Raw genomic sequence first — 26,696 nt, 5'->3', positions numbered from 1 at the left:
TCCCAACCCTCTCCCCATCTCCTCTCCCCCAACCTCGTGCCCCTCTAATCCAGTGCCCCCCACCCTCTGCCCCAGGACCTCAAGGGCCAGTACTGGACGGACGATGACTCCGACGGGGACAATGAGTCCGAGGAGTTCCTCTATGGCGTCCAGGTGTGTTCTGCTCCCACAGGGGAGCTGGGGGCTTGGGGACCCCCAGCCTGAGCGTGATGCCGAGTCTGGGGTTGTGGGGGCTCCGTGTCTGATGGTGCTATGGGGGCTGTGCCACAGGGTACCTGCGCCGCCGACCTGTACCGGCACCCGCAGCTGGACGCCGACATCGAGGCGGTGAAGGAGATCTACAGCGAGAATGCCGTGGCTGTCAGGTGGGTGCTGCCCGTGAGCCTCACCTGGCTGTGCCTTCCCCACACACTCAGCTGGGCCATCCCTGGGCATCCAGCTGTGCTGTCCCCAGCACACTCAGCTGTGGCATCACTGGGTCGCCTGCCTGTGGCATCACTGGGCCTCCAGTTGTGCCGTCCCCGGGCATCCAGATGGGCCACCCCTGGGTACCCAACTGTGCCATGCCAAGACACCTGGCTGTGCCATCCCTGGGCACCAAGCTGTGCCATCTCCAGGACACCTGGCTGTGCCATTCCTGGGCACCCAGTTCTGCCATGCTGTCACCTGACTGTGCCATTCCTGGGCACCCAACTGTGCTGCACCCAGCTGTGCCATCCCTGGGTACCCAGCTGTGCCATGCCCAGGCACCTGGATGTGTCATCCCTTGGCACCTGGCCATGGCATCCTTAGAGCACCAGGCTCTGGTATTCCCAGAACACCTGGTCATGACATTTCCAGGTCACCTGGCTGTGCCATCTCTCAGACATACCCTCACCAGGACACCCAGCTATGGCATCCACTAAGCACCCATCTGTGCCATCCCTGGGGCACTTGCCCATGGCATCACCAGAGACCTGGCAGTGCCCTGAGGCACCTGGCTGTGGCACCCCCAAGCATCCACCAGTGCTGTGCCATCTCCAGAGCAACCCACCTGTGCCATCCCCAGCACTCTTGGCCATGCCATCCCCCTGCATGTGGCCATGTTGAGCACCCGGTTGTGACACTCCTGAACACTCGGCTGTGCCATCTCTGGGACACGCAGCTGTGCCATCTGTGGGACACCCTGCTATGGCATTAATGAGGCACCTGGCTGTGACATCTCCAGGCATCAAGCTATACCATCCTTGGGGCTCCTGGCTGTACCATTGCCACGGCACCCAAGCATGGCACCCCTGAACACCCAGCTGTGCCATCCCCAGGCACACATCTGCAATCTGGACACTCCCCCTGTGCCATCCTGGTGTCAGGGGACACACACTCAATACACGGCGACCCACACGTGCCTGTCACTGTCCCCTGAGCCTGCCCACCCTGGCATGGTGTGCCCCAGACCAGCGTTCTGGCTCTGTGCCGGGTCCCCCCGTGCCACAGCACCGCGTATCTTTGCAGGGAGTACGGGACCATTGATGACGTGGACATCGACCTGCACGTGAACATCAGCTTCCTCGATGTGAGTGCCAACGTTGGCACGGGGAGGGAGGGTGGGCACACACACCCAGGGGGTCCCCAAATTCCCTCCCTGGCTGTGTCCCCACGGCTGTGCTGAACCCTGGCTCTCCCTCGACAGGAGGAGGTGGCGACAGCGTGGAAGGTGCTGCGGACGGAGCCCATCGTCCTCCGCCTGCGCTTCTCCCTCTCCCAGTACCTCGATGGCCCCGGTGAGTGGGGACGGGCAGGGCAAGGTGTCCCCTGTGCCCTGAGGGCAGGCACAGTGGTGGCACCAATGGCTCGTCCTCATCTCTCCCCACAGAACCGTCCATCGAGGTGTTCCAGCCGTCCAACAAGGAGGGCTTCGGGCTGGGTCTGCAGCTGAAGAAGTAAGAGCTGAAACACACTGGGCACCTGAGGGTGGGGGTGGGGAGGGGGCCCACAGAGTCCCTGTTTTGCCCCCAAACCGACCAGGTGGCACAAGTCCCTGTGCCACCACCTTTTATCTACCACACAACCCCGTGCTGGGCTCACCATTGGCTGTGGGTGGGGAAGAGAAGGAGCTAGGGGGTAGCTGGGACCACCCAAGCACCAGGCTTGGGGGACACCAGTGCACCCATGCTCTGGGCACCCATGCCACCTCTCTGCCAGGATCCTGGGCATGTTCACATCCCAGCAATGGAAACACCTCAGCAATGATTTCCTGAAGACCCAGCAGGAGAAGCGGCACAGTTGGTTCAAGACAAGCGGCACCATCAAGAAGTTCCGTGCTGGCCTCAGCATCTTCTCCCCCATCCCCAAGTAAGACCCTGTCACTGTCCCCAAGGTACCAGCCCTCTGTGCCCTCAGCCTGGGTGGAGCCTGGCACTGTGCCTCAGTTTCCCCACTTGGACTCTGCTGCTCCCCTCCAGAGCCCGGGGAGGTGGAGTTTGCTCCAGCTGGTGGATGAATTTGGCACTGGGTGATGCAGGAGCAGGGGACAGTGACAAACTGGGGTGCTCAGGGGGTTCTGTGCCCGCAGGTCTCCCAGCTTCCCCGTTATCCAAGATTCGGTGCTGAAGGGCAAACTGGGCATCCCCGAGGCTCGCGTGAACCGCCTGATGAACCGCTCCGTGTCCTGCATGGTGAAGAACCCCAAGGTGGAAGTTTTCGGCTACCCCCCCGCCAGCACCCAGGCAGGTGTTGCCCCCTTCAACATGCTGGTGGGTGCCACCCCGCCTTGGGGTTTGCTTTCCTCTCCTTTTCCTTCCCAGGGGCTCCTCCGGGCTCAGATCACGTGTTGTGGGGTTCTGGGACCCCCCTGCAGTGGGGGGAGCCCCTGTAGGGTTTCTTGTCCCCAGCACCCTTGATGCTCTTGGGGAGTTGGGGCCCAGCCAGGGGGTCCAGTGGTGTTTTACTCCCTCTTGGTGCCTCATCCCTGTGGGTGGGGTTGGCACATCAGGGGTCCTGCTGTGCCAGGGGGCGTTGGCGTGTCAGGGGTCCTGCCGTGCTAGGCGGGGGTTTGGCATGTCAGGGCTCCTGCTGTGATGGGGAAGGCTGACATGTTGGGGGTCCTGCTGTGCTGGAGGTTGTTGGCACGTCAGAGGTGCTGATGTGCTGAGGGGTGTTGGCATGTTGGGGGTGCTGCTGTGCTGATGGGGGTTGGCACGTTGAGGGTCCACTGTGCTAGGGAAGGTTGGCATATCGAGGGTGCTGCTGTGCTGGAGGATGTTGGCATGTTGGGGGTCCTGCTGTGCTGGTGGGGTTGGGGGCTACCGGTGCCATGCAGAGCTGGGGGTGCCTGTGGGAAAGGGGATAATGCAGCTGGCTCTGCTCTGGCTCCGTCGCAGGTCGGTGGCCACTGCAAGAACATCCCTACGCTGGAGTACGGCTTCCTCGTCCAGGTGAGAGTCCTGCATCCCACTCATCCTCATCCTGCTGCCTGGAGCATCCTCCCCACTGCCCTATGTCCCACTTTTCCGCATCCCACTGCCTCATGCCCTGCTTATCCTCATCCCGCTGCCCAGAGCGTCCTCCCCACTGCCCCATATCCCACTCATCCCCATCCCACTGCCTGGAGCATCCTCCCAGCTCTGTGGCAGGGACTGACTCCCCCTGTCCTGCCCTCAGATCATGAAGTACGCGGAGCAGCGGATCCCGACGCTCAACGAGTACTGTGTGGTGTGTGATGAGCAGCACGTCTTCCAGAACGGCTCCATGCTCAAGGTGGGGTGACAGGGGCTGGTGGAGCATGGGCCGTGCCCCTGTGTCCTTGTCCCAGCCCCTCCCCACACTCCTGTCCCTTCGCAGCCGGCCGTGTGCACGCGGGAGCTCTGCGTCTTCTCCTTCTACACCCTGGGCGTCATGTCGGGCGCGGCCGAGGAGGTGGCCACGGGTGCTGAGGTAGGGGCTGCGTGCTGTGGGGACCCCAGCATCTCCTCGGGGGCTGTCCCTTCACTCCCTACTCTGCCCCAAGGTGGTGGACCTGTTGGTGGCCATGTGCCGCGCTGCCCTCGAGTCCCCTCGCAAGAGCATCATCTTCGAGCCTTATCCCTCTGTAGTGGACCCCAATGACCCCAAAACTCTTGCCTTCAACCCCAAGGTAAGCATTGGGGGCGACACTCCTCCACACTGGGGGGTACTGGGGCCACGGGGAGCCCTGAGGACCCCTCTCATGGGGAGTCCTGAGGACCCCTCTGATGGTTGCCTCTCTCCTGCCCCACATGTAGAAGAAGAACTACGAGCGACTGCAGAAGGCCCTGGACAGTGTGATGTCCATCCGGGAGATGACCCAGGTGCGTGGTGTGGCCCCACACCCCCACGTCCCCCAGTGTGAGATCCAATCCTGGAGTGGCACTTCGGTGCTGATCTCCATCTGCCCACAGTTGGGTGGGTGCTGGGGGACCCACCTGTACTCCCTCTTGTCTTTGCCAGGGATCCTACCTGGAGATCAAGAAGCAGATGGACAAGCTGGACCCCCTGGCCCATCCTCTCCTGCAGTGGTAAGGCCAAGGGTGCTGTGGCCCCATCCCACTGTCCCACATCCCTCCCTGCTGTCCCACATACCCCCTAACAGGGGATAGGGTGGGAGGCAGGTGGGCACAACTTGGCACAACTCTCTCAGCTCCTTTCTGCTGGGGGGTCACGACCATCCAATGGCAGTGGGGTGGGTTCTGGCTCCCAGCTTGGCCCTGCTCCCGTGGGAGCATGGGACCACCCTATCTGACCTTCCTCCTCCTCCTTTTCCTCCTCCTCTTCCCAAGGATAATCTCCAGCAACAGATCCCACATCGTCAAGCTGCCTCTCAGCAGGGTAAGGGGCCTGGCCAGGCTCTGGGGAATGGAGGGTGTGGAATGTGGAATGTGGGGATGGGATGGGAGGTGGGTTGGAGGGTACAGGAGGTGAGATGCAGGATATAGGCTGTGGGCTGCAGGATGCAGCATGAGGTGTGTGAGGGTATGGGGTGGGCCATAGAAAGGTCTGAGCCATAGGATGCATCCCTTGGGATGGGGTCTGAGCCCAGGAGGTGTGGGAGGCTGGATGTAGTATATGGGGTGGAGGATGGGCTGTGTGGTGGGGGATGCCACAGACCCTCCTGGCAATGCCGGAGCAGCCAAAGCCGGGCTGGGCCAGACATGAGGCCGGGTGGCCGTGCATGATCTGTCTGTCTGTCTGTCTGTCTGTCTGTCCTCTCCCTGCCGGCACCGCCGCTGCTCTTCCCGTTCCCCTGGTAGCAGCTGAAGTTCATGCACACCTCGCACCAGTTCCTCCTGCTCAGCAGCCCCCCGGCCAAGGAGGCGCGGTTCCGCACGGCCAAGAAACTCTACGGCAGCACCTTTGCTTTCCAGTGAGTTGCCGAGGTGGGGGGACAGCGGGACCGCCCCAGTGGGCGCTGTGGGGCTGACATGGGGCTGACTCTTTCCAGTGGCTCTCACATTGAGAACTGGCATTCCATCCTCCGCAACGGGCTGGTCAACGCTTCCTACACCAAACTGCAGGTACCCCTCCGCTCCACAGACCGATGCACCCTGGGGCGGCAGGCAGGGAGGGAGGGGAGCAGAGAGGCAGGGCATGGGGCAGGCAGGTAAGGAGGGGGACAGGCAGGCAAAGAAGGGGACAGGCAGCGGGGGGTGCCAGGCTGCCTCTGCTGTCACCGTACCCGAGCTGTCGGGGTGACCCCACCGCACTCACCCTGGTGTTTTCCTGCAAGCTGCATGGAGCAGCCTATGGCAAGGGCATCTATCTGAGCCCCATCTCCAGTATTTCCTTTGGATACTCAGGTAAGAGGCTGTCTGCTCTGCCTGGTCCTTCCTGTGCTCCCGTCCCCACCCCCTGCACGGCCCGGGGAGGTTTGGCATCACGCTGACCAGAGGATCCGTGCGGGAATCGGCAGCGTCCCGCATCCATATCACCTGCACCAGCCTCTTCCCGACCAGGCTGGGGCACTTCCACACACCAGGGAATAAAAACCCTAATGATTTCTAGGCTCCAGAAACTGCTGTGCCTGCTTTTGGGGGGTTCCCAGGGCTCAGCTGAAGGGTGGGAGTGCTCAGCCATCCCTGTCTGTGGCATGTGTCCCCTCATCACCCCTGCAGTGCTCCCTGCCAGGAGTGACGGCCACCACCTCCTTCTCTACAGGGATGGGGAAAGGCCAGCACCGGATGCCGTCCAAGGATGAGCTGGTGCAGCGGTACAACAGGATGAACACCATCCCCCAGGTGACAGGCTGGGGGACACCAGGGAGGATGGGGAGGGGGATATGGCACCCACGGGGTGGTAACACTGGCTGCTCTCCCCACAGACCCGCTCCATCCAGTCCCGCTTCCTACAGAGCCGCAACCTGAATTGCATCGCGCTTTGCGAAGGTCTGGGGACATAGGGGGGCAATGGGGCGGGGGGCATGGGCAGCACCCACAGGATCACTGGGAGAGTGGAGGAGGGAGGAAGGGTCCCCACCACCAGCACCAACTGTGCCCAGCAGGGGCCCCCATTCCCCATCCCGCATCCAACAGCCCCTTTCCCCGGCAGTGATCACCTCCAAGGACCTGCAGAAACACGGCAACATCTGGGTGTGCCCTGTCTCAGACCACGTCTGCACCCGCTTCTTCTTTGTGTGAGTCCCAGCTGCGCCACCTCGCTGGCACCCGCGGGACCCCCCACAGGACACTGCCTGACCCCTCTCCTCCCCTTCCAGGTACGAAGACGGCCAAGTGGGAGATGCCAATATCAATACTCAGGACCCCAAAATCCAGAAGGAGATCATGCGTGTGATTGGGACTCAGGTGTACACAAACTGAGCGGTGGCAGTGGTGGGACCCCCGGGACCCCCCGGGCACCAAGCGGAGCCCCCGGGCGAGGCCAAGGAAGGCCGAGCGGGATTTGAACCCCCCGGGCAGGTCAGAGCCGGGGCTGGTGCCAGTGGCTCCACCTGTACATAGGCCTCGGGCACCCCGGGAGCACCAGGCGGGTTTGGCAGTCCCTTGTCCCCTCCCTGTCCCGTCCTCGGTGTCCCCACCCTGTGGCAGCGTGGAGAAGGGGCCGTGGGGCCGCCAGGGCCGGGGGCTGCCCCTCCTGGCGTTGGCAGCGACGGCGTTTTTATCGATGAGAAACAGAAGCAAAAAAATAACAAAGAACCAAAACAAACCCAAAAACACAGAAAAAAAAAAGGGAAAAGGAATCTGTGTTGGTGGATTTAACTGGGGTTAAGGTCTGGGGGATGGGGAGGGCAGGGGATGGTGGGGAAGGGATTGGGATTGCAGGGAAGGGCTAGGGGCGCAGGGAAGGAATGGGATTGTAGGGAAGAGAGGCATGGGGAAAGGATGGCATTGTGGGGAAGGAATGGGGACACAGGAAAGGGATGGAATTGTGATGAAGGGATGGGATCACGGGAAAGGGAGGGGGGCACTGGGAAGGGATGGGATGGTGGGGAAAGGAGAGGTTTAACAGGGAAGAGATGGTGACACAGGGTAGGATAGGACCATGGGGAAGGGATGGAGTCATGGGGGAAACTGTCATAGGGAAGTGATGTGGCTTTGGGAAAGGGCTGGGTCTGTGGGAAGGGAATCACATGGCAAAGGGATGGTGCTGAGTGGGGACCACACCATGGAGAAGGGATTGTGCCTCAGGGATAGGACCCCACTGGGGATATGGGACCCTACTGAGGGGACCCTGCAGGGTCTGGGGCTACAGCAAAGACTCAAATGAGAAGGAACCTCCCAGGGATGGTGTTTTATTTCAGCCCAAGCTGATCCCAGTAACTCCACAGAGGCAGTGACAGCACAGCTGCATCCTGCCATGTCCCAGCCTGGACGAAAACCCACTGGAGAAGCCCCGGAGGCTCCTGGGGCTCAGCACGGGGGTGAGGGGCTGGCAGGGGTGGCTGGCACTGAGGTTCCCCACGGCCTGGGGGCTCTCCAGGTCAGTCACAAGTTCAGCCAGGATTTATAAAAGAAATTAAGAATTGACATAAAAATTACCCTGGTTAGGTACAGTCACCAGCTGAGACCTGACAGGCTCATCACACCAGTGGGTGCAGCCTCAATGTCACCTCTGCCATGTCCCTGCCCTCTGTCCCCCCTAGAGGGACCCCAACATCTCTCCATTCCCACTCATCCCACACCGGCTGCTCCATGTCCCCAAGGGCCACCCAAACCTGGGCTGGTGACTGTCCCCCTCGCAACCCACTCTGCCACCCAGCCCTTGGGGCTTTTTTTTTTCAAAAGTTTATGAGGTTTGAGTTATTTTTCCCCTCCTTAAACAAAAAATAAATCCAGTCACTTCCCCAGGATCCCACCAGTCGCTCAGCTGTGCCCTCAGCTGTGAAGGGACATCCCATGAGTCACGGCCACATCCCCCTGCATCTCCAGCATTGCTCAGAAAGATTGGGGGAACCACAAGGGGCAGGTCCTGCCTCAATCCCGTCCGCAGCCACGGCGAATTCCTCCGAAAAATGGTAATTCCTGGGAAAAAGCAAATAAAAAGAGAGACCCACAGTCCTCTCCCAGCTTCACCAAATTCCCAGTGGATGCTGTGGCCCAGCTGGAGTCGAGCTGGTCAGAAAGGGGTCCCCGGTGTCGCCTCTGGGGGGTGGGATGGACGGACGCGGCAGCGATTGCTCCAAAGAACCAACCAAGGTGACGAGTTTGACAAAATAAGTTTATTTCGCTTTGCTTCGTTTCTGCCGAAACCTCACATTTTTTCTTTTTTTTTAAATTTTTTTTTTTAATTTTTTTTTTTGGCTGAAAAAAAAAAATCCCCAACCCAAAAAACCCCCCAAACCAACCCGAAATGCAAAGACCGGCATCACTCCACCCTCGCCCACAGGCGACCGAGGGGCTCCAACTCCCCCTGGGCCACAGGGCTGGGAGAGCCACCGCAGCCCCCCCAAAAATACCCTTTGCATCCCCCCATCCCCAGCCACGAACTGGCCCCCAAAACTGAGCCCTTGAGCCCCACAAATCCGAGCCCTGTAGGAAACACTCACGGCTCTGAACGCCTGAGGGTTTTTACTCAACCTTCTTAATTTTTCTTGGATTTTCTCCTCCTTTCCCAACGTTTTTTTGTGTGTTTTGTTGGTTTTTTTTTTTAAATTAATTTATTTATAGATATATTTAAAAAAAGCAATAGTCCTTTGGTCCCTAAACTCTAAGGAATGATATGACTCTGAAACAAGTAATCCTATGTCCCTGTGCCAGTGACAAGCAGGGGAAGCGCGTGTCCCGCTGCCCTGCTCCATGGGATATATATATATATATACTTATTTATATATATCTTCTATAAGTCCAACATACTTTGATCCTTCTTTTTTTTTCCCCATCGCAGGGAAAAAGGAAAATCTTGCCGTTTCTTTATTTTTCCAAACAAGCATCCTCCAGGTGAAGCGCCTGAGGCTGGTCCCGTCCCACCGACTTTGGTTTAAGAATCCATTTGGAGCCTCTTTTCCTCGTTTCTCCTGGGAAATCGGTAGCAGCAAATGAGTGCTTTAAAAAAAAACAACCCCAAAACCAAAGGTAGATCGTGGCCCCGCTGCCCTGGGGCCGCCGGCCCTTTCCCGGTGAGGGATTGGTGAGTCCCGGTGAGCGGCCGGCGGCGAATCACAGCCCCGGCGTTGCATCGCTCCCCTCCTTCCTTGTCTTCCTCTCGTTCCCGTCAAATAACAAACAAGACCAGTTTGGGAAAAAATTCAAAAAGGAAAAGCTACAACCAAAACACTCTCTTCTTCACCATTTTCTCCTCCTCCTCCTCCTCTTCCTCCTCCTCTTCCTCCTCCGGGATGTGTAGCAAAGAAAGAGAGTTACAGGTTTGGATACTGCACTTGGGGAAGGGGAAAGTCGTCAGACACCATGGGACGCCCGACCTGAAAGAGAGGGAAGGGGCTGTTAGCCTGGTTCCTGGGGGATGGAGGGGGGGAAGGAGGCGAGGGAGGACCCAGATCCATTGGGAACACACGCACAGATCTCCAGGCTGGCACAACTGCCACGGCCCCCCCGGGCACCGCAGGCCAAGTTCCCCCTCACCTCTCTGCTGGGGTCAGTAGGGTCTGTTGGCATCTTTCGGCCGCTTTAGCTGGACTTTTAGCCTCTTCATGCCGATCTGGAAGCCATTCATGGCCTGAATGGCTGCCTGGGCGCTCGTCGGATTGTCAAAACTGACGAAACCTGGGGAGGGGACAGTGGGGTTTGTCACCACAGACATCACTGGCAGCTGCTTCACCTCAACACAGGCCCTGAAATCCCACAGGATGCTCCTGTGTTGGGGGTGATGGGAGAGGGAGTTGTGGGGTGACAGCACAGCCCCGGATTTCAGGGTACTGGGTGACAGGCTGATGGCATGTTCAGGAACACCAAGGTCTGCAGGGACATTGAGGTGACAGGGTCTGTGGGGACACCAGCATAAGAGAGTCCACAGGGACACTGGAGTGGTCTGCAGGGGTTGGATTTGTTGGGTCACTGGGATGATAGGGTCTGTCAAATTGATGGGGATTGTGAGGACACTGGGGTGACAGGATCTGTGGGGACACCAAGGTCTGAGGGTCTGTGGGAACACCGAGGTGATGGGGACTGCAGGGACACTGTGGGGGCTGCAGGATCCGTGGGGAAACCAAGGCCTGCAGGTCTGTGGGGACCCCAGAGTGACGGGGTCTGTTGGGACACTGAGGTGATGGGGCCTCCAAAGACACCACTGAGGTGACAGAGTCTATGGGGACACCAAGGTCTGTGAGAGAGATGAATCCCTGAGCTGGGGATATCAGGGAGACATGGAAATCCCAGCTGGAGACCAGGGAGAGACAAAATGAGATGCTGGAGAGACATGGACTCCCAAGGAGAGATATCATGGAGAGATGGGCCCCACGATGGAGATGCTGAGACCTCTGAGCTGGGGACACTGGAAAGAGCCAGACCCTCAAGATGGGGACACTGGGTGGAGCCAGACCCCTGAGCTGGGAACACCAGGAAGAGCCAAGGAGGGAGAATGGGACCCCCAAGCTGGAGACTGGAGAGAGCTGGGATGTTGAGAAGAGCTGGATCTCTAAGCTGGGAAGCTGAAGAAACCTGAACTCCTGGGCTGGGATGCTGAGGAGAGTTGGACCACTGAGCTGGGATGCTGAGGATAGCTGGAGCCCCGAGCTGAGACACCAGGGAGAGCCACTCCCCGGGACTTACCAAAGCATTTACTCTGGTTGGTGGCACGGTCCACAAAGACTTTGGCAGAGATGACGTTGCCGAAAGGCAAGAACATCTGCGTGAGCTCTGCGTCCCCGAACTCCTGGGGCAGGTGATAAATAAACAGGTTACAGCCCTCGGGACCTGGGTGACACACAAAGGACAGCACACGTGAGCCACGAGGTGGGGTCACCCTGGGGGGACACCGAGGAGCCCCCAGCCCCGTGGAGGGGTGACCCCCACCCCTCACCTTCTCGCTGCTGCTGCGGAATGAGCGGTGCCTGCTGGGGAAAGGCTTGGCTGATGGGAGCATAGGCAGTGGGATATGCTGCTGGAAGACAGAAACACGGAGCTGAGGCCACAGCACACATGGGGATGTGCCCCACTGTCACCTGCAATGGAGGTGCCTCTCCTGCCCCAGGGCTGCTGGCTCTGCCTTTCCCACCCTTCCCAGCACACCAGGGATGCGGGAACAGTTCCCCCAGGAGAGATGTTTGTGACAGAAGCAATACAGCCTCAAGGATGGGGAAAGATGGCACTTTTGATAGAAAAACCCTAAACATTTGGGGCCCAACACTTGATTTTCTCTTGAAAATTTGGATGTTGCTGTCAGTGCTCCTAATGAAACGGCTGCTGGGCTTGACACACTTCCATGAGAGGCTTTGACTCCCTTCTCCACAGCCCACCTCCCTGGCTATCAGATTTGGCCACGAGATGAACATCCAAGGGCTTCTGGTGTCTTGGTGTGGAGCCAGGTCTCCATCACCTCCCAGACCTTGCTCCCTCCCCTAGTTACCACTGCTGGGTCTCCCCACAGAGTTCTCTCAGTTCCATGGGCATTAAAACTCTCTTTCCTCCATCCAAAATTTTCATGGAGAGCTGGGCCAGGTGCACATCCATGTTGGTGGGATGAGGGGATGGTGCTTTCAGTGGCATCACCCTCATTGCTGCCCTGGAGCTCCTGTCAGGGCACAGCACCTGGTGCTCCCCTCATCAATCCATGCCCACACACACCACCCCAATTCAGTGTTCAATCCCACGGGGACATTCGTGTCCCAAAAATAAGGGTGAGGAGCAAAGAGGGGAGAGAGGAAAGGAGAGGGAAGCCAAGTTTGAGACCTGCATAGTGCTGCATGCCGGCATAGGCCTGCTGGAGGGGGTCTGCCACCGTAGGGCTTTGAGCTGGGAAGAGAAAAGAAAGAAAAAAGAAGAGAGAATAAGCCAGAGAAAGCCGGGGATGCGCAGCTCCCATGGGAAAGGGCTGGGCCAAGCGCCGCCACGGAGGGGCAGAGCTGCTCCTGCCCAAATTCCCTCTTCTCTGTACTGCACACAACACCACAGAAGGAGGGAGTTTGGGAGGGATCGGCACACAACTGGTCTATCCAGCACGTTCCCAGGGCAGGGAGCACCCCTGGAGCATCCAGCGTGAGCCAAGCATTGTCCCCAGCCCCAGGAGATGTCCCCAGCCCTGGGAGCCGTGGCAGAGCCCCGGGCAGCGGAGCAGGGTACCTGGGTAGGGGTGGATGCCGTTGGTGTAGATGGTGTCGGAGGCAGGCTGCCCGTTGGTCTGGGGTGGCAGGGGGCTGAAGCCGTTGACGCCGATGGGCGCGGCGATGCTGGGCACCGGCGCCGTGCTGATCCCCGGCGGGGTGCTCGTACCTGCGGGAGGGGGGGGGTCAGCGCTGGCAGCCCCCCCGAGGGTGCTGAGCAGCACATGGAAGGGGGCTGTACCTGAAGAGGGGGTGAGGGGGGCGGCCACCAGCCCGCTGACGTTGAAGGCGGCCATTTGTTGCATCTGGGCGGCGGCAATGGCAGCCATGGGGTTGAGGCAGGTGCCCTGGGCAGCTGCCATCAGGGCTGCCTGCTGCTGCATGATCTTAGGGAAAGAAAGGGGGGAAAAGGGGAAAGAGAGAGAGAGGCAGAGAGAAGGAGAGAGAAGACAGGGTAAATTAGCATTCCCGCTTTGCACCTGCAGGGGGGCTCAGAGGAATAAATGCCACCTACTGCCAGACCTGGGGACAGGAGAAGGTCCAGGTGATGCCAAATAAGGGATTACTGTGCCATACAGCCAACCTCACCCAGAGGGTGAGGTCCTCTGTGTACCCCTAAAGGGGGATGCACCAGCCCTTTCAGGCATCCACACCATTGGCACTGGTACTTTCATGGGCCAGCTATGGGGCCTCCCAAAAACCCCCAGGTGTGCAGCAGCTCCTACCGCTTGTGTGTAGGCCCCGTAGGCGCCAAACTGGATGGTCATGGGGTTGAAGATGCCCAGTTGCCCCGCCATCTGATGCATCCGCCGCAGGGTCCTCTCCTTATCCGTGTCCGCAAACTTCACCACCAGGCTGGACGAGGCGCCCTGCGGCAGGAGGGAAGAGGGGGCTGATGGTCAGACACCAGCAATGCCCCCAGAATGTGTCCCCATGGTGGGTGCTGGCAGCATCCTCAGCCCTGAGGACGCTGCCCAGCTTGGCAGCAGACAGCGATCAATGGGAGGTTTAATTATAGCCAGTTTTTCTCCCTGGTGGCAGCTCCCTGACCTCTGCTTCCTTTCTCCCCTCCTCGTTCACAGTTCTGACCTTTGGTGTTAATTAAACAGCCCCTTTCTCCAACACGGAGGGAATTAGCCCCGTGCTCCCACCTCTGGGGCTCAGCACCCTGGCAAGGAGTAACCTCGGGGTGATGTGGCCAACAAATTGCTGGTCTGTAGGATTTTGATCCAATTAGAGAGACGATCAAATTAGCTGGTGATGGGATTAGGCAGGCAGCGCAGGGCTGGATGGGGCAGGGTGCGAGCCTGGCACTTACCGGCATGGTTTGGCTGCCGTGCAGGCTGTTGATGGCAGCCTGTGCCTCGGCGTGGCTCCCGTATTTCACAAAGGCACAACCTAAGGACACAGAAGGGACACAGCACAGGTTGGATTTGGCCACTGTGGGTCCACAAGGTGCCCACCCAGCACCTCCAAGCCCACCTTTGCTGGCTCCATCGGGCCCTCGCAGGATGGTGCACTCCTCGATCTGGCCAAAGGGCTCGAAGAGGCGGCGGACGTCGTCCTCACTCTGTTGCTTCCCCAGCATGCCCACAAAGAGCTTCCTGTCTTCTAAAAACAAAACCAAGGCCATTGCAGAGCAGGATGTCGCTCCCATCCCATCCCCTCATCACAAATGGTGTGTGGAGGGGAAGAGCCGGGTGACACTGGAGCACGGGGAGGGAGTGACAACAATCCTGTGTTTACCACCTCCATCCTACAGAACACCCAGGGTGGGAAAAAGCTCTCCTGTGGGGAAATTGTTGAGGGGTGAAGCTGGGAAGAGCTGTCACTTTAGGGAGTGGAGCTAGGGCTTTTCCCAGGGATGGAGGGGCCGACTCCCCCGGCGCCGAGGCAGGATGCGGCAGGGAACAAAGAGAACCCACAAACCAGCCACGATCGCCTTCACATGATCGGCTCACAGCACAACCCACAGCCTCCGGCCGTGCCCGGGGGACATCAATAACCCAAACACAAGAGAAGGGAGAGTAAATAATGAGAATTTCATGATTATTACCAGCATCTGTCTTGTGCGGCCGCGCGCTCCCGCCACACGCTAATGGCATTTGACAAAGAAAATAAGGTGCCCTGTCAAGAGCGTTGCCGGGGAAATAAATAAATAATGGCAGGAGACGATGAATGCTCTGTCCGTTAAGGTACCAGGAAAATTAGTTAAGGGAATGGGGCTCGTGTGTTGTCTAGTTAAACATAAACCATCTCCCAGCGGGGGTGGCTGGGGGGAGCGGGTTGGGCGGCCCAGTGTCACCTCCCAGGTGAGGGGCCGCAGCCAGGAGCCCCAGCTCGCCCATCGATTTTTAATGCTTCACCGATTACGCTCGGTAAGTGGGTAATTTATGTGCCCGATCCCTCTGGGACGTGCTGGGACCAGCTCCCGGCATGTTCAGTAACAGGGTTTGAACAGGGGGGTATCTACCTCGGCTGTCCTGCCGAGGGCAGGGGGCCCCACGGGAGCATCCCATGTGTTCGAGAGCGCCTCCCTGCCCAACGACACAGCAAACGTGGGATTTTGATCCAATTCCTGCGATTTTGCCCACATTACTACCTCAGCCTGGAAACACTGCAGCCCCATGAGCTGTGAATGCCCACGGAGAATTTCAGGGTGGAGGGATGCAGTTTCTGTTTGAGAAGGGCTCAGGCCATGTGCAGCCAACTCCTGCCCCCCAGCTCTGCTGGGGGTCCTGCCTGCAGGCAACTCTGGGCACGGAATTGGTTTGTTTGGTAGATAAAGGCAGTGTAGGAGGGCAGCTGGCTTGGCCTCTGCCTCTCAGGATGTCAGGACGCTCATGGTTTGACATCAGGATGATATCAGGACAACATCCCAGCTGGCAGGGCAGGGGGAGACAAGATGGCATTTGCTCTGCGCTCAGGTCTGGATGCCACCAGCAAAGGCAGCTCTTCTCACGGTTTCTCTGCAAACCAAACTCCCCACGGTGGCCCCCGCAATGCCATCGTGTGCCCCATTCCCCCCCAGGTGACCCTGTGCTCCCCTGTCGTGCCAGGCAGCCAGGGAACATGGTCAGGGACCTACCTCCTCGGCCCTCGCTGTCGGCCGGCTTCACCTGGATGGGGCGGTTCATCTGCAACACACAAGCGGGAGCGGGTGGTCAGTGCGGTGCCCCCTGAACCCTCCTCATGGGGAACAGCAGGATTTGGCCCCAGACCGGCACAGGGAGCCAGGAACAAGGGGAAGGCCATGCAAGAACAGATCCAGGGCTCGTGCCCACGCCGACTGGGGATGCCACACGTGGAGGGCGATGCTCCGGCCCCAGGGATGGGCACCCGGTGCCGCAGGCGCCTGCCGGGCCGCCGGTGCCAGGCTTGGCCGCCTGCCCGCTTTCCTCGACTGCAAAGGACTGCAGAGGCAGCAGCAGCACCCCGCCGGCCCCAGCCCCTCAGGCACCACCGCCCTCCTTTCCCCAAACCTCACCCAAATTTGGCCTCTCCTTGTCCCCGCCATGTGTACCCACGAGTGTGACACACGTGTGCAGCAGGACACGCCGGGCGGGCACAGATAGCCCTGGCCCGCTGCCCCGTGGAGCCATTTCTCCTCCTCTCTCCCCCTCCTTTTTCCCCTCTTTTAGCCGAAAAATGCTACAATTATGGCCGTTTCCATGGCAACAAGCGTGCTTCCCCCTCGATGCTGCGGAGCCCGAGCCATGTGCTCGATGGGGTCGTCACGGCAACGGCGAGATGTCACGCATGGCAGCGCGGGGGTGCGCACACGGACACGCCTCGAGCACACACGGGACAGTCGCCCCCACGCGCATGTGCACCCCCACCCCAGGGTGCCCCCACTACACCCCTGCAGGGGGTCCCTAAGTTTCGGGGCTGCGTGGGGGCAGAGCCAGTCCCCCTCTTATCAGGGCGAGGAAGAGGATGGGGAAGAGAGAAGAGGAGGGAGGTTTCCACAGCAACCGCCTCGTCTCCAGGGAAACGTGGAGAGAAATGTCAGCGCAGAGCTGGGGATGGTCCAGGGAAGGGTTTGAGTCCCCAGAAGCCACTGGGTGGCACAGGGTGGCACCGAGGGACACCTCATCCATCCATGTCACCAGCCCACCAAACATCTACCCTGTGGGGGCAGGATTCAGCTCATCCCAAACCCAGGAGGCTGTGACAGCAACGAGACCCTAAAAGCAGCACCCCCTGTCCCCAACATCCCTGCCGCAGCAGGGAGGAGGGAACACCGGTTTGGGGGGTGCTGCTCCCCCTGCACTGACCCGCCAGCCCCATTTCCCAGCGTGATGGCCTTTGCTGGAATAAATTTCCCATGCCCGCTGCTGTGTGCTTAATGTAATAAACCCAGCGAGGATGATTTAGAATAACATTTACGGAGCCGCAGAGTGTCATTTTGATGTGTCTCCCGTCTCCGCTCGCCGGTTATTAAACTGTATTGATTCCCCGGGAGCAGCTGATGTTTATAAATGTCAGGCCTCGGGGACTGGCTTAACCTACCCCAGGGCTGCCGCACCACGCCGGGGAGAAACCACCCTGGCCTCTGGACACCCCCAAAAGGGGGTTTTGCCATCCTTGGCATTGCCACATGCCCATTATGAGGTGCTTGGTGACCCCCTGCACCAGCTCTGCCTGCGCCCAGCTGTCCCCACAGCACCCCTGCACCGTGTCCACACCATCACCCACCGCTGCCCAACAACCCTTCATCCATTTCACCCACTCCCCAACATCCATCCATCCATTCACCCATCCCAGACACCCACACAATCACCCACACACCCATCTCCCCCCAGGATTCACCCAATCCCTCCCTTCCCATAGCACTCATCCGTACCCCAACACTCATCCATCCATTCTCCAACACCCATCCATCCCCTTAGCATCCATCCATGTCCTCAGCACCCATCCTCATAACACTCATCCATTCCCATATCACCCATCCATATCACCATCCATCCATCCATTCCCCAACACTCAGTCCCATAGCATCCATCCATCCCCATAGTACCCATCCATATCCCCAACACACGCACACACACACACACACACACACACACACATATCCATCTCTCCCCCAACACCCATCCATCCCTATAACAACCTCCACAGCCCCAGTACCCATCCATCCCCCTGGCACCCTTACACCTGCCCACCATCCCTCATCTCCCCACCACCCACCTTTCCACCCCCACAGCATCCACACATTCACACATTCACCCTCCAACTCCCACCCATCTCCCCCACCCCAAGGGCATGGTCATAGGAGACTCTGCCTAAGGTGTCCCAGCACCCACCATCACTGTCACCCCACAGAGCCCCAGCTACGGCACCCTATGGCCGAACCACCCCTGCCCCACAGCCCAGGGATCATTATGGGTTGCTAAACTGCTTGGCCACTGTCCCCCACCCAAATTTGGACCCTTCCAACTGCCTGGGCACTGGGGAGAGCCAGTTCACGGTGAATCACTGGCAGGGGGAACAGGGTCACTTCTGGTCTTTGTTCCTTCCTCAGCATCACCCTCCTCCTCCTCCTTCTTCTCCTCCTCCTTCTCACAGCCAACAGCTGGAGGATCCAGCAGGCCACGATGCATCCAAATGAGCTGAGACGGAGGCGGCGGGTGATGCTAGAGCAGCAGGCACCCGTGGGAGCCTGGTGTCCACGTCACGCTGGGGCCCCCAGGCAGCCAACACCCAGTGCAGGGAGACAGAAACTGGGGTACAGACAGTCACCCATCACAGGAACACCCTGCCAGAGCCCTGGGGGTGATCCACAGTGAGGGACACAGCCAGCCTGGGAACAGCCACACCATCACACAGCCCTGCACGTGCACGGCCACCCCGGCCCACCCCCTGCACAGCCACACCCCCCTACAGCCACACACCCACACACCCCTTAGCACCACCACAGACCCCCCAGCACCTTCCACGCACACCCACACACCCCTGGCACGGCCACGCGCTCGTGCCCACGCAGCACTGCACAACCAGCACCGCTGCGCACCCACGTGTGGCCACGCACCCACTGCACCCAGCCCCGTGTGCACCCGCACTCCCCGAGCCCTCACAAACCCACAGCAGATCCCGCACGCCGTGGGCACACACCCCGGGGGGCACAGCCATCACTGGGACACAACAGCCCTTGCTTCAGTTTCCCCGCCACAACTGCAGAACCCACAGCGGGACCCCCAGGAGCCCTTTCCGGACACAGGGACACTCCAGGACACCGCCCTGGATAGCCATGGCACCCCCCAGCAGCACGCCCACCCCACCCCATCCCCACCCACACACACCCGGGCCTGGCACACACCTGAGCACACCTGAGCAGCTCCCAGCACGCCCCCAGTGTGGGGGCCTGTGCGACACCCGTGTGCACACCTGCACTCTGCTTACCCCCTCACACGCTCACAGCCTCACCACTGCCACCCCCCCGGCCCACGTGCACCCACACCCACAGCCTGCCACTGTCTCTTGGGGCACAGACACTCCCAGCACCTCTTTACACACACACAGCCACCAACACCCACCTGGGCACACCTGGGGGGGGGCAAAGCTGTACCCCTGCCAATGTACACCCACCCCCCTGCACCGCCCGTGGGTGCAGCACCCCCCGAGCACTGCCCCCTGCACACCTGCAACCGCACACACACATAAACCAGGGTGGAAAAATACACCCTCCATCCAACACCCTGACACTAAATCTATCCCTGGGGGCTGATACACACCCTCCCCAACACAGGCGTGCACATTCTCCATCCTTGCCTGCAAATACACCCCGCTCACCAACACACCCCATCACTGGCGGCAGGTACACCCTTCTCACTGATACCCACACTCACACACAGCCTCCCTGCAGAAACACCTTTTCACCAGCACCCCCCACCAACACTCTGCCCATTTCAGGATGCAGATACACCTCTTCACCAACACCTCCCTGCCGACACCCTACCCATCCTTGAATGCAGATACAGCCTCTCAGCCACACACACACACACAAACAGTCACAACCCCTATCCCTGAGTGCAAACACATCCTCAGCACCAACAACTGCCCTGTCAATGCATGCACCCCATCTCTGGGTGCAGATACACTCCGCTCAACAACACCCCCACACCCTATCCGTGGGTGCAGATACACCCCCTCACCAACACCCTTCCATCACCATCCCTGGGAGCAGATACATCCTGCTCGGCAACACCCCCACTCACACACCCCTTCCATGGCTGCAGATACACCCTGCTCAGCAACACCCCTCCATCACCACCCCTGGAAGCAGATACACCCACTCCCCAACACCCCTCCATCCCCATCCCTGGGCGCAGATACACCCTGCAACATCCACATCCCCCATCCACGGGTGCAGATACACCCTGCACACCAACACTCACACCCCAATCCTGCGTGCTGATGCACTCTGCTCATCAACACCCCTCCATCCTCATCCCTGTGTGCAAATACATTCTGATCACTAACACCCTCCATCTTCATCCCTATCCCTGTGTGCAAACACATCCTGATCACCAACACTGCTCCATCCCCACCCCAAGCCCATCCCTGGGAGCAGATACATCCCCTCACCAACACCCCTCCATCCTCGTTTCCATCCCCATCCCTGTGTTCAGATACATCCCTTCACCATCACCCCTGCCAACATCCCTCCGTTCCCATCCCCGGGAGCTTGATATACCCCTTGCTATCACCCCCACTCCCACACAGCATCCCCGGGAGCAGATACAGCCCCTCACCATCACCCACATCCCTCCTACAACCTCCCCGGGCTCAGCCCCCCCACGCCGGCGCGGGCAGAGGCTGCCGGGCGGTGCCGTGCCGTGCCGGGCCGGGCGGAGAGGAGGCGGCGGCAGACAAAGGCGGGGCCCTACCTCGATGCAGAGGATCTTGGACCCGGCGGGCACCCACAGCACGGGCGGCCGCGGCCCGGGCGCCGGCACCTGCGGCAGCTGCATGGCCGGACCGGCCGGACCGGCACGACGGCTCCACCCGAGGCGGCTCGGCTGGGCTCGGCTCGGCTCGGCTCGGCTCAGTTCGGCTGGGCTCGGCTGGGCTCGGCTGGGCTCGGCTGAGCTCGGCTCGGTTCGGATGGGCTCGGCTGGGCTCGCGCAGCTGCGCGGGGGGCGGGGCAGGGGCGGGGCGGCCACAGCCCCGCCGAGCCGAGCCGGGCCGGGCCGGGCCGAGGGTGGGACCAATGGGCGGGGCCGATGGATTACACGCCCCCAATTCTGGACACGCCCCTGCCTGGACACGCCCCCGCGTTGCGCGGGGGCGTGGCCTGAAGGGGGCAGAGGGTAGGAGGGAAGAGGGGAGGGGGGGTGCTCAGGTGGAGGGGCGAGCACAGGTACAGGTGTGAGCAGGTACACGGTGTGTGAGCACAGATACAGGTGTGTGAGCACAGGTACACGGTGTGTGAGCATAGGTACAGGTGTGTGAGCACAGGTACAGGTATGAGCAGGTACAGATGTGAGCTGGTACACAGTGTGTGAGCACAGGTATAGAGGTGAGCAGGTACAGGTGCAAGCAGGTACATGTGTGTGAGCACAGGTACAGGTGTGAGCACAGATACAGAGGTGTGAGCAAGTACAGGGTGTGTGAGCACAGGTACAGGTGTGAGCACAGGTACAAGGGGGTTGTACAAGCACACACAGGTGTGCACAGGTAGAGGAGGGGTGCACAAGCACAGAGGGGTGTGCACACGTAGAGAGGTTCACAGGCACACATAGGTGTGCACAAGCATGGAAGTGTGTTCACAGATACAGAGATGTTTTCACAGTCATGCACAGGTGTACACAAGCACCCGTGGGGTGTGCACAGGCACAGAGGTAGGCACAGAGGAGTGTTCACAAGCACAGCGAGGTGGGCACAGGCACAGACAGGGGAGCACATGCAGGTGGGAGCACCAGCACAGGGGTTTGAGCACACAGCCACACCTGCCCAGATGCCCCCCATGCCCACCGCAAACACACAGGCACAGAGAGGTGTGTGCCAACATGTGCCCAGGCAGGGCTTGTGCCCACACACCCACATGCTCACCTCCCTGTGCTCACCCTGTGGCAAGGACCCAGCAGCCACGGCAGCCACACACCTCACCTGTGTGCCTGGTGTGACCCCCCCCATGCAGGGCCTGACCCTCCTCCTTTAGGCTGCCGAAATGGGCTATTAACTCTTAAACCTGCCAGCGCCCAGCATGCCCAGTGACAGCACATCTCAGGAAGCCACATCCCCTCGACCCTCGTCCCCCTCTGCCAGCCCCGCGCACCCGCAGCAGGGATTGATATTCACGGGCCCCGGCACGTTCCCCAGCCAACCCGCGGGCCTATTGATTTTTGTTTAGGCGAATAATTAAATATTTATTTTCACTTTGTTAAGCTCGGGAGGTCGGAGCCCACAGAAAGCGCAACAGCACGTGGGTGGCAGGAAAATCGATGCCTCGGTTTGCGGCCGCTGGAAGCGGCTCCCGTGCCCCGGGGGGGTGTCATTGGCCCCCACCCCGGCTCACCCCGACCCCCCGGTGTCACTTACCCCCGGCAGCGTCTTCTGCTCATGCAGGGCGCTCTGAGCCTTCAGCGCCGAGTCGCGGGCGCAGTAAGTGAGGAAGGCACAGCCTGTGGAGACGAGGAGAAGGGATCAGCATCTGGTCTGGCACCACTGCAGAGCCCCGTGCACACGGGGAACTGGTGGCATGGATAATATGCCACTGAGGTGTCTCAGCACCCTGGCATCCAGCACCCCAGCACCATGGTGTCCAGCATCCCAGCACCCTGACAGCCCGGTACCCTGGTACTCAACACCATGGCAACTGGCACCCCGGTACCCTAGCATCCAGCACACCTGCAACCTGGCACGGTGGCATTCAGCACCTCAGCATCCCGGCACTGTGGAATCCGGCACCTTGGCACCATGGCATCCAGCATTCCAGCACACTGGCAGAATAGCATCTAGCATCCCTGCAACCTGGCATGGTGGCATCCAGCACCTCAGCACCATGGAATCCTGCATCCCTTCACCCTTGCACCCAGCACCCTGGCATGTGGCAACCTGGTACCCTGGCACCCAGACACCCAGGTGGGCACCAGTGCAGCCAGAGCTCATCCCCAAAACAGAGTGGGAGATGGAGCAGTGGGATAGAGGAAGGATCGAGGCAGGAGCAGGCAGCACATGGGCAGTGCTGCTCCAGCCTCAGGCTTTGGGGAAAGCCACAGCCCACGTCCTCCGGGAAGAAGCTCTCTTGGTGTCAAGGCCACACATCCTGGCTTGCCATCACACTTCTCCCAGCCTTGAGCATCCTCCTTGGGATGAGACTTATGTGGCAAAGGCGCTCCAGCTCCTCCGACATCGCGGTGCTTCGGGAATTGGGAATGCGCCTGGGGTGAGGTTTTCCCACGCTGACTCACGCTGCTGAGCCGCTCGCTCACACAGAGCTGGCGGCGACACGCGAGCCCTGGGGACAGGGTCCGATCCTCTTCTCTCAGTCTCTCCCAGAGCATTCCCGGTCCTCGTGCTGCCGCTGTGCTGCTCCCTCCCCGAGGGCTCCCCCCCAGTTTGCTAGGGTCACATCCAAAAGCATCTGAAAGTGATATTAAAACAGCAGCAAAACAGTTTCCCTTCAACAAAGTAAATATTTAATGAATAAAATTGACATTGATGCATTTTTAATATTGGCACAATTAAATCCGCCAGCTGATTAAGTATTAATAACTCTTAATAAGTACAATCAGTGTGCTGGGAGGAGAGGCAGTGCAGCGGCAGGGTGGGGGACACCAAGGGATGGGGTCCCTCACCCGCCTCGGGGTGTTGGGGACATCTGTCCTCGTGGGGAGCAAGGAGAGATCCCCCCTAGATCCAATCACTGCGGGTGGGAAGTGGAGATCAGCACAGCAGCTCGCCTCAGTCCCGGTGCCATTTCCAGTGTTTACCATCCGCAATCACATTGGCTTCCTCCTCTCCACTCTTCTCTTTTTTTTTCCCCCCTTTTCCCTGCAGGCAACAATGTGGACAGTGCCTGGGTGTTCCAGAGAAGTTCGGAGGGCAGGCGCGGGAGCAATTCCGCTCCAGAGGCTCGCCGGGAGGGAGGATGCCGTTCAAATTGGAGGAGCGTCCGCAATTAAATCACGCGGCTGGGCCGCAGCCGTTGAAGCCTGTGATGGAAGGAGTGCCGAGGGGGCCTGGAAAGGTGCAAATCCCATTGTTCCAGGCACACAAACAGCTTCAGAGGCACCTGGCGACATTTCGGAGGCCACGGTGCTGAGAATGGTGGAGTCCAGGAGGCCGCCCCATGGCCGATGGGGCCACATCCGCAAGTGCTGAGTTTCGGCTTCCCAAAAGTGGTGGTGAAACAGGCGCTGCCCGTGGCACAGGGGCTCGGTGGCAGCGTGTGGATCCTGCCCGGGTGACACTCGGGGTGCCCTGACACTGCTCCAGCGCTGCAGACCCCGGCTCGAGGGAGGGGGTTTCTGGAGGGGCCCTGGAGGTGCCTTGTGAGCCCCTCGGTGTGTCACTGCTCAGGGTGCTGGAGCTCTGCACCCCGTGTCATGGTGCCACACAGCACCAGGGGCACAGCGCAGCCAGGGGGGCACCATCCGGGCTGGGTGCCTGGATACCAGGTGAGTGCCTCCATCCCAGGGGTGCTCCAAATCCAGAGCTACCCAAAACTCACGTGGGTCCCCCAATGCCAGACAGGTGCCCCCAGCCTAGGCAGTGTCCCAAAATCCATTGGGGTGCTCCCAGCCCTGCAGTACTCCGATCCCAGGGTGCCCCCAAGACAGATGGCAGCACCCTAACCCCAGGAGAGTGCCCCCCATATGGGTGTCCCCTAGTTGTTCCCATCCCAGAGGTTCTTCCACTTTTGATGGGGGCCTCTTTCTCTGGGGTACCCCAATCTCAGAGGGCTCACACACCAGGATGCCCCATACTGGGGTGCCCCCACCTCAGTACCTTCACCTCAGGGGTGGCTCCACCTTAGGGATGCCCCACAGTGGAGTGTTCCTACCTTGGATGTGCCTCCACCTCAGGGGTACCCCATAGCAGTGTGGCCCATGTCAGGTGTAGCTCCATTTCAGTGGTGCCCCCAACTCAGGGGTACCTTCACTTCAGAGGTATCTCCTGCTTGGGGTGCCCCATACTTAACGGGTACCTCCAGATCAAGGGTACTTCCACCTCAAGTGTAACTTAACTGAGGGGTGTCTCACATTTGGGTGCCCCACCTCAGGGTGTCCCACCACAAGAGTACCTTAATTTCAGGGGTACACCTCCTCAGGCATACCCCCATCTCAGAGATGCCCCATGCCAGCGTGTCCCATCTCAGGGGTGTTTGCAGACCACAGGTGCCACATATCAAAGTGCTCCACATGAGGGGTACCTGTACCTCAGGGTACTACACCTCAGGTTGTCCCACCTCAGGGGTGCCTTCACCTCAGGGGTGCCGCATATTTGGGTGTCTTCACCTCAAGGGTATCCCATCTCCAAGGTACCTCACCTCAGGTGTGCCTTCATCTCAGGGTTGCCCCATGTCAGGGATGTCCCACCTCAGAGGTTCCCCTGTCTCGGGGTGCTCCATCTCAGGATGTCCCACCGGACAGGTACCCACCCCATCTCAGGGCACTCCACCTTAGGATGTTCCACCCCAGGGGTGCCCCATAGTTAGGTGCCACACCTCAGGTGGTCCCACCTGAGTAGTATTCACCTCAGGGGTGCCTTCACCTGAGGGGTGTCCCACCTAAGGGGTGTCTTCACCTCAGGGGTCCCCCTATAGCAGGGTCCTCCACCTCATGTTTTCCCACCTCAGGGTGTCCCACCTGAGGGGTTCCCCTATCTCAGAGCTCTCCACCTCAAGCATCCCACGCGAGGGGTAGGTACATCACGTTAGGAGAGCCCCACATCTGGGTGTCCCACCTCAGGGGTACCTCACCTCAGGGGGGTCTTCACATCAGGGCATCCCACCTAAGGGACAAGACGCTTCACCTGAGGGGTCCCTCCACTGGTCTCTTACTGGAGGGGTCTCCCCCACCTCGGGATGTCCCACCTTAGGGATGCTTCTTACTCAGGTGCCATATCTCAGGGGTCTCCCACCTGAGGGGTCCCCCTATTTCAGGGCACTGCACCTCAGGGTGTCCTATTCGAGCAGTACCTCACCTGAGAGTCGTTCCCCCACCCCCCCTCAGGGTGTCCCACCTGAGTGATACCTCCCCTCAGGCCAGCCCCATTCCCGGGTGCCCCCCTCACGGTGTCCCACCCGGGGGGTGTTCCCGGCCCGGCGCCCCCGCACCTTTGTGCATGCCGGTGAAGCGATCCTTGAGCACGGTGAGCTCGTAGATGCGGCCGAACTCCTCGAAGAGCGGCTTGAGGTCGCTCTCCTCCAGGTTGCGCGGGATCTGCCCCACGAACAGCTTGATGGCGTCGTGGTCCTTCATGGCGATGGCGCCGGGCGGGCGGCTCAGCCCGTTCACCCGGCCGCTGTTCGCGGTGCTGAACGCCGCCCCCGCCGCCTCGCCCGCCGCCGCCGCCGCCGCCGCCGCCGCCGCCATGGCCCGCCCGGCACCGCCCGCCCGCCCGGCACCGCCCCGCTCGGCTCGGCTCGGCTCTGCTCGGCTGGGCTCGGCTCGGCTCGGCTCCGCTCGGCTCGGCCCGGCCCCGCTCGGCCCTGCTCGGCACCGCCCCGCTCGGCCCCGCTCGGCTCGGCTCGGCCCGCGCCCGCCCGCGGGCCCGTGACGTCAGACAGCCGGCCCCGCCCAGCCGCGCCGTATTAGCATAATGAGGGAGTAGCGACCAATCAGGATGGGAGGGCGGGATGAGGGGCGGTGGGCTCCGCCCACTGCTGCCCCCTGCCGGGCTGGCCCGGAGCCCCCCCATCACCCCCACCATTCCCATCGCCCTCCCGGTCCATCGCCCCTCTGTCCCCCATCATTCCCAAAGCTCCCCAATCAACCTCCGTCATCCCCATCACCCCACCCATCATCCCCATCACCCTCCTGGTCCATCACCCCCCGTGTCCTCCATCACCCCAATATCCCCCATC

The 26,696-nt window shown here is 60.3% G+C and overlaps 2 protein-coding genes across 16 annotated transcripts in view; one reads left to right on the top strand and one right to left on the bottom strand.

The window, feature by feature from the left end:
* PARP6 (poly(ADP-ribose) polymerase family member 6) overlaps positions 1-6,938 on the top strand; it is an 8,324-nt gene extending 1,386 nt beyond the window's left edge. The window contains exons 2-22 of one of the 7 annotated variants that reach the window (XM_027889244.1): positions 76-153; positions 271-365; positions 1,492-1,552; positions 1,670-1,760; positions 1,853-1,919; positions 2,182-2,331; positions 2,552-2,705; positions 3,360-3,413; positions 3,640-3,735; positions 3,820-3,912; positions 3,986-4,111; positions 4,239-4,304; positions 4,444-4,511; positions 4,773-4,821; positions 5,247-5,356; positions 5,435-5,507; positions 5,720-5,789; positions 6,148-6,227; positions 6,311-6,374; positions 6,538-6,622; positions 6,704-6,938. In XM_027889244.1, the coding sequence (XP_027745045.1) occupies positions 76-153; positions 271-365; positions 1,492-1,552; positions 1,670-1,760; positions 1,853-1,919; positions 2,182-2,331; positions 2,552-2,705; positions 3,360-3,413; positions 3,640-3,735; positions 3,820-3,912; positions 3,986-4,111; positions 4,239-4,304; positions 4,444-4,511; positions 4,773-4,821; positions 5,247-5,356; positions 5,435-5,507; positions 5,720-5,789; positions 6,148-6,227; positions 6,311-6,374; positions 6,538-6,622; positions 6,704-6,806 (1,833 nt within the window). In that variant the 3' untranslated portion in view covers positions 6,807-6,938. Of the gene's footprint in view, positions 1-75; positions 154-270; positions 366-1,491; positions 1,553-1,669; positions 1,761-1,852; positions 1,920-2,181; positions 2,332-2,551; positions 2,733-3,359; positions 3,414-3,639; positions 3,736-3,819; positions 3,913-3,985; positions 4,112-4,238; positions 4,305-4,443; positions 4,512-4,772; positions 4,822-5,243; positions 5,357-5,434; positions 5,508-5,719; positions 5,790-6,147; positions 6,228-6,310; positions 6,375-6,537; positions 6,623-6,703 lie in introns of those variants that run through there. The other 6 variants (XM_027889236.1, XM_027889228.1, XM_027889220.1 and 3 more) reach the window with 6 other exon arrangements.
* Positions 6,939-8,643: 1,705 nt separating this feature from the next.
* CELF6 (CUGBP Elav-like family member 6) lies at positions 8,644-26,154 on the bottom strand. Of its 9 annotated transcripts, none has more exons than XM_027889078.1 (13): positions 25,947-26,154; positions 22,205-22,287; positions 15,750-15,798; positions 14,144-14,272; positions 13,980-14,059; positions 13,387-13,530; positions 12,903-13,047; positions 12,681-12,830; positions 12,291-12,353; positions 11,422-11,502; positions 11,172-11,315; positions 10,026-10,166; positions 8,644-9,865 (listed from the first exon to the last, which is right to left on the bottom strand). In XM_027889078.1, the coding sequence occupies exons 1-12, from the start codon at positions 26,089-26,091 to the stop codon at positions 10,039-10,041; spliced, it is 1,341 nt and encodes a 446-aa protein (XP_027744879.1). In that variant the 5' UTR covers positions 26,092-26,154; the 3' UTR covers positions 8,644-9,865; positions 10,026-10,038. The 9 variants fall into 9 exon arrangements, with proteins under 9 accessions (XP_027744879.1, XP_027744947.1, XP_027744887.1 ...); XM_027889146.1 differs by having other exon boundaries at positions 14,144-14,269; XM_027889086.1 differs by having other exon boundaries at positions 11,422-11,499; positions 25,947-26,091.
* Positions 26,155-26,696: the final 542 nt, after the last annotated feature.

Source organism: Empidonax traillii, unplaced genomic scaffold, assembly GCF_003031625.1.
Source record: "Empidonax traillii isolate 1590-97213 ecotype Southwest subspecies unplaced genomic scaffold, ASM303162v1 scaffold12:size2584012, whole genome shotgun sequence".
NCBI classification, from domain to species: domain Eukaryota; kingdom Metazoa; phylum Chordata; class Aves; order Passeriformes; family Tyrannidae; genus Empidonax; species Empidonax traillii.
This window is presented reverse-complemented; position numbering and strand designations above follow the sequence as displayed.